The 6,487-nt window shown below is 52.2% G+C and overlaps 1 protein-coding gene across 1 annotated transcript in view; it reads left to right on the forward strand.

Annotated features, from left to right (window-relative positions):
- The window catches only part of CHST13 (carbohydrate sulfotransferase 13), a 28,841-nt gene extending 23,190 nt beyond the window's left edge, over positions 1-5,651 (forward strand). Inside the window, exons 2-3 of the mRNA XM_059856543.1 lie at positions 948-1,024; positions 4,340-5,651. Of these exons, the coding sequence (XP_059712526.1) occupies positions 948-1,024; positions 4,340-5,185 (923 nt within the window). The 3' untranslated portion in view covers positions 5,186-5,651. The remainder of the gene's footprint in view (positions 1-947; positions 1,025-4,339) is intronic.
- Positions 5,652-6,487: the final 836 nt, after the last annotated feature.

The following is a 6,487-nucleotide window of genomic DNA, read 5'->3' on the forward strand; positions in this document are numbered from 1 at the left end:
GCTGCAAGTGAGAGCCTGTGCCCCTGCCATGGCTGGCTCCATGTGTTGGGTTTGGGATATCCAGGCCATGTGGTTCTTCCCCCACTCTGCTGGAAACAGGTCCCTGAGGGGACCTCAGAGGCTGAGCTGAAGCAGATGCTTCCTTTCCTGGAAGGTGGTTGCATCCCTAAATAATTTATGAGCACAAGAACTTGAGCAGCTGTCACTGATTGGGTTTCTGGTTCTGCACTTATGGCTGGCCACATCCAGCCTTGGGTTTGGTGCTGCTGCAAATGGACCTCCAGAATTAAATATCTGCTCTGCAGGGCAGGGAGGGGGCAAGGACTGCCTGGGTGGCTGTCTGCAACTTCAAACACCAGAGGAGACACTGCTGGTATAGAAGGGATGGAAAAAAATAGCAAATAAGAACTTCAATAGATTTATTGGTCAGACAAAGCACCTGACCAAGTTGTGTGCTCCTGTCCATGTCTCTTAGCCTGGAAGTGCAAGCTCTGAGCCTGTGGGGGCTCAGCACAGAGCAGCCAGTGTTGGATCTGCCCTTCCTATCTGCCAAGCACAGAGGCTCTCTCACCCTCACAGGGCTGTGGCAGTGCTGGCAGGGTCCTGTCTCCTCTAGGTCATTCCCTCAAGCATACAGCCTGGACAAAGTGGCATTTCCCAAAAGCATATGGATCAAACTTTCCCTAGTTGCTCTTGAAATTGTAATTGTTACCTTTCTTTATGGAGTTTTATTTGATAAAAAATAGGTCTGGACCTTTTGAATCCTAACTGCAGATTTTGTTACAAAGTAAGGGGGAGGGAAGAGCATTGCTTGAGCATCACTTCCAGAGCAAAATGGGTTTGTCTCTTCTTGGGAGAGGTTGTCTTATCCCAACGTGGGCATCTCAAGAGAAGGCGAGGGAAGCAGACCCTTCCAACCCCTCTGATTTTCCTCTCTCCTTTTTCAGCCTCTGAAGATCTGAGATCCACCTGGCAAGGCAAGGCTGGTCGCAGCCCACTCCAGGCCCTGTATGAGAGTGACCAGGTAAGGGGACAGGGACAGAGAAGTGCTGGGGTGAAGATCGAGTGGGACACTGAGTGCTGACCCTTTCTTCCACTCCTCTGGTGTGTGGGGCACTGTGCCAGGTCCAGCCACCCCCAGGGTCCTTGCAGCTGAACCTCTGGCTGTGTCTAAAAGACAAGACCACACTGCTTGGGGGTGTAGCTTGATAAACACTGCTTATGGCCCTTGCTGGTACTTGAGTAAATGTTTTAATTACCTGTGGGATGAGCCGTTGCTGGGAAAACCAGGGAGACTTTGCCATCTGAACATTTCAAAGCCAACTCTGTGCCATCATAGCTGGGCAAGAGCTTCATTGCTGCCCTTCCTGAGCTAATAATTGACAGATGTTTCTGTGTTAGCTGCTGTATATACATGAACACACATAGGTGTGTGCACATATATATATGTTTACATAGATATAGCTGGACTCAGCCATGGGGGATTTATAATCCTGGAACATCTCAGGCCTCTCCATCACTCTGAGCTGTGCCAGCTATACCTGCTGAGAAATGAGCAGCCAGGCACAGCCTGGGCAAGGGATCATGCCCCTCCAGGGGGGCTTAGTGGGTCCTTCCCTGTCCAGGAATCAGGAAGGTGTCCTGCTTGCCCCTCACAGTGGGGCTGGTGGTCAGACCTGTAAAAAGTCTGTGTTCCTTTCTGCTGCATTTCCCCCTGGGCAGGCAGTTTTCCCCTAATTCAGCCCCACTTCCCTTTGCAGAGGAATCTTCACCCACAACTTCCCTGCAGGAAACCCTGTGGGAAACCACCCTCCAACGGGTGCCATGCCACGTGCCCCAGCCACCAAACGTGCCCTGCATCCCCCCGTGTCCATGGGGCTGTCATCTGCTGCAGCCACCAAGAGCAGAGGGCAATGCTGGTGGCCCCTCAGTGGGCTGCCATCCCTGCTGCCTCCCCGGTGCCCCATGCAGCCAGAGTCAGCTCTTCCCATAGGTGTTGCTTTGTGTTCAGGTTGATGCTCTTATGTCTGTAAGCAGCCAAAGTACATTTGCTCTCTGAAAAATTACAAATATAGACTCCCTTGGCCATGATGCCAGCAAAGCCTGGTGCTGCTCGAATGTCGTGGTGCTATTTCCTTAAAAGTGATACTTAATTTCCCTGGCTTTTAAAGAGAAGGAAATGAAGGGAGCAATTTTGCTCTGAAATAACTGCAAGACATGCATTTATTCCAGTGGGCGGCTGCTGAAAAGTAGTCACATTTATTTGTTGCCATGCCTGCAGACAGTGTCTGTCTGTCTGTCTCTCTGGTCCAATAGTTTTGAATTATGCAAGTGCAGGGAAAAACACCTGAAAAAAAATCACATTATTAAAATACCTCTTTTTCTAAATCCTTGCAAAAAAGGTTTTCCAATTCTAAAAGCTGACGGGGAAGCTCCAAACAAAAGAAATTTCTGCTGAAAGGTTTGGCTGTGTTGCAAGGCAGCATGAGAATGCTTCTTCAGCTGTGGTTATCATCTCCCTAGGTGCTGGATTTTCTTCGTAGCCTAGTAGCCAACAATGTCAGAGTCATACCTTGCTGTCAGTAAGCATCTGTTCACCTGAATTTCCTTTGTTTTGGCATTTTCCCTTATCATTGTTGGAAGGAGTAAGGATGGGATGCTTTCTCCTGTCCCTGTCTCACATTACTGCCCATACAGGTTCCTGGAGAAAGTGGTCACTAAGGTGACCTGGACAAGGTTATTTCCTTGGTGGAAATAAGATCCAAAAGAGTCTGAGTGTGGTTCATCCCTTGCAGAAGGAGCTCTTTGCCCAGATGTTAGTGTCTCTCTGAAGATGACAGGTCTGCTGGATCACCCACGGGATGGACAGTTTGTCTTAGTATCCCGACTCCTGGCAGGAGCTTTCTAAGCCCTTACAGCTGTCCCTCCTAACACCCCATTAGTCCCCAGGAGCAGTGAGGGAGCACCTGAAGCCTGGCCAAGGGTGTCCTTCAGCATAGCTGGCAGTGGCAGCTCTCAGCAGCCATGCAAGCAGCAAGGCCTGCCCTTGCCCTTCATCTGGAGCTTACCACGGCTGTGCGACTGCAGAGCTGCTTGCTGAGGCAGCCTGTGACACTGCCAGGGCTGTCTTTACAATCCCAAAGTGGGAGCCACTCTGATGTTGGGAGATGGTGGTCACTGCATGGCATGAAAGCCACAGCCCTGCGGGGTCAGGGCCACCCCAGCTTAGCGGGTGCTTGGTGCTGCTGTTCCCAGACAAGGCTGTTGGATGTTCCCGGCAATGAGGAACACGAAATTTCCCAACCCTTGTGAGCAAAACAGGGACAGAGTGGGCAGGAGGAGGAGGGGACCTTCCCCTTCTGACTTCCTGGAAATGGTTTCCTTCCCGAGATGTTCTAATGACATTTTGGGATTTCTGACGAAAACCATGACAGGAGAGGTCACGTCCCCAGATCTGTAAGGGGGTTTCAGCTGGGTCAGGGCTTAAGGGACTCTGGGCTTCTGGTGAGCCAGTGCAGCAGCTGCCAGCTCTTGATGTGAGAGTCAGAAGGGTTAAAGGACCATGTGTTGGTTCCTTCCCTGCAGCCAAAGGAAGCTGTGACCAGAGCTGAGGCGTTGGACTGGGCTGTGTGGAAGAAGTCCCTCAGGAGAAGGAGCCCAAAGCCCTCAGGAAGGGCCCCAGCACTACCTACACAGCCCCTTGTTCCTCTCCATCCTACCTGCCACCCCACCTCATCTCCAGCTCCCCTCTTGCTCACCAGGGCTTGATCATCAGCATTAGAGACCAATTCCATTTGCCTTTCCTTGGCAGGACACCCAGGCCATTTCCATCCAACATGCCCAAGTGTTCTGCCACGTTTCTGCCCTTGGCTGGGTGTTCACAGCAAGCACATGTGAGTGGGTGTCAGTGTGAGGCAGCAATGCCCCATTGCAGCAGGAGGTGTGCAGGGCCCTGTGCCAGCAAACAGGCTGTGCTTTCTGTCCCTGGAGCCGTGCATCCCCCCAGGCTGGAGTGAGGGAGAGCACGTTAGCCCAGTGTGTGTGTGTCTGCTTTTAAAAAAGTGCTCTCTTATTGACGCTCTCTGCGTCACCCCTTCTTCCCTCACCCCCTTAGATTTTTCTCCTCATCCAGCTTCTCATCACATTTTGTCCTTTCTTTTGATGCCAGCCTGTCCACCAAATCAAGATGTGTTCAAAGTGAGTGCTGCCTCCAAAATCCCACATGGGTGACCCCAGCAAAGGGGAGGCAGCGGGGACAACTGTGGGCCAAGTGTTGCATGTAGGCTGCAATCAGCTTGGGCAAGCTGGTGACCATCTCTGTTGGGTTTTTTCTCCCCAGTTTGAGCAGTCGTCCCTGCAGGCGGTTCACCAGCAGAGACGGGAGATGTTGAGCAACATCTGCAGCCGTTACACCCGCAAGCGGCGTCTCCTGCGGCCGGACGACTTGCGGCACTTGGTGGTGGACGACACCCACGGGCTGCTCTACTGCTACGTGCCCAAAGTGGCCTGCACTAACTGGAAGCGGGTGATGATGGTCCTGACGGGGCAAGGCAAGTACCGGGACCCCCTGGAGATCCCCGCCCACGAGGCCCACGTGCCCTCCAACCTGCGCACGCTGTCCGAGTACAGCGTTCCCGAGATCAACGCCCGCCTGCGCACCTACCTCAAGTTCATCTTCGTGCGGGAGCCCTTGGAGCGCCTGGTCTCGGCCTACCGCAACAAGTTCACGCTCAGCTACAACACGGCCTTCCACAAGCGCTACGGCACCAAGATCGTGCGGCGGCACCGGCGGCAGCCCAGCCAGCGCGCCCTGGAGCGTGGCGACGACGTGCGCTTCGAGGAGTTCGTCTACTACCTGCTGGACCCGCGCACGCAGCAGGAGGAGCCCTTCAACGAGCACTGGGAGCGGGTGCACTCGCTCTGCCACCCCTGCATCATCCACTACGACGTGGTGGGCAAGTACGAGACCTTGGCCGAAGACGCCAACTACATCCTGCAGCTGGTGGGGGCCGACACCAGCGTCAAGTTCCCGGCTTCGTCCAAGACCACCAGGACGACGGACGACATGACGGCCCAGTTCTTCCAGGACATTAGCCCCTTCTACCAAAGGAGACTCTTTAATTTATACAAAATGGACTACTTGCTATTCAATTACTCCATCCCCTCGTACCTCCGCATCCGGTGAGGCGGGGGCTGCGGGGGAGCAGGTGAGGGAGAGCTGGATACCTCTCACCTTGCCACGATTCCTCTCCTCCTGCCTTGAGCTCATCTCTTGGTTGACTTCTTCCCTGTGCCCTTTTGTTAGGGTCTGCTCCACCTCCTGATGCCTTGTTCATGCATGCTCTGGAGGAAGAACACTTCTCAATACACTGGGGCTGGAGCTTTTCCTTCCCTTTCCCTCCCAGCCTTCAATATCTACAGGGAATGGTGGCGGGACCGGACACTTCTTGCCTTGGTTGGGGACTTTCTTGTAACTAAGAGACTCCTCTGTAATCCAAATCTTGGGAAGGCCTGTTTTTTGGGCAGGATCCCTTCAGGTCTTTCTCCTCCTTACTGGGCTGTTTGGGGGCAGACCGTGGAGTCTCAGGGGTCAGAGTGGAGTGTATCAGAGACTTGCATAGAACCAGAAATAAAGCAATAATTTAATGTAACTTTTTCCTTTTATTTAAAATTGCTCCCACCTTTTCTTTTTGTCTTGTTCTCTTCTTGTCCTTCGTGCCATCCTTACTGAGGAGGATATGACACACAGAGGTGTGTTACTCTGACCACATTTTTATCCCTGGAGGGATTTTTTGTTCCTCTCCTTCCACGCATTCTCAGTTGGGGTGCAAAATTCTCCAAAGATAGAGAGGAAAGGCTTGCAGCAGGTCCTCAGTGCTTTCCCCTGAACTGCCACAGCAGAGTGCCTGTGTGTGCATGTCTCTGGATTTCTGGTCAAATCCATTAAATCCAGGTGTTCCCCCACACCTCCCATTTTTTGAAAGCAGGTGACAACAGTTGTGAAGCCATACAGACAGTATGGGTGCAGGTGTCTGCTCTGATGAAATCACATCATCCCCAGTGTCCTTCCCATGGCAGCATAAAGGGGCTGCTCCTGTGTGCAGCCCCTTTTTAAAAGTTATAAAGCGTTTGGGGGAACACTGGGCTGGGATGTGGGAGATTGCTGTGGTAATGGAGAAGTAATGTTGGACTGGGAGGCCAGAAAAGTCTGTGTGTTTGTGTGTGTGTGTGTGTGTGTGTGTGTGTGTGAGAGAGAGAGAGAGAGAGAGAGAGAGAAAATTGAGGCTTAAAAACAGGGAGAGAGACACCTAGAGGGAAACAGTCCTTTTCCTGGTTGCCTTTGGATAATCATTCCTTGAAGAAAAAACAGGGAGAAGGGAGTGAAACACAAAAGAAAATGACAAACCGAGCCCTAGGATTTTAAATTAAAGCCAGTCCATATTTCAGTTTTTCCTCTTTTCTGTTTGGCTTTGGCTTGCTGGCTGCC

This window comes from Haemorhous mexicanus, chromosome 11, assembly GCF_027477595.1.
Source record: "Haemorhous mexicanus isolate bHaeMex1 chromosome 11, bHaeMex1.pri, whole genome shotgun sequence".
Taxonomy (NCBI): Eukaryota; Metazoa; Chordata; class Aves; order Passeriformes; family Fringillidae; genus Haemorhous; species Haemorhous mexicanus.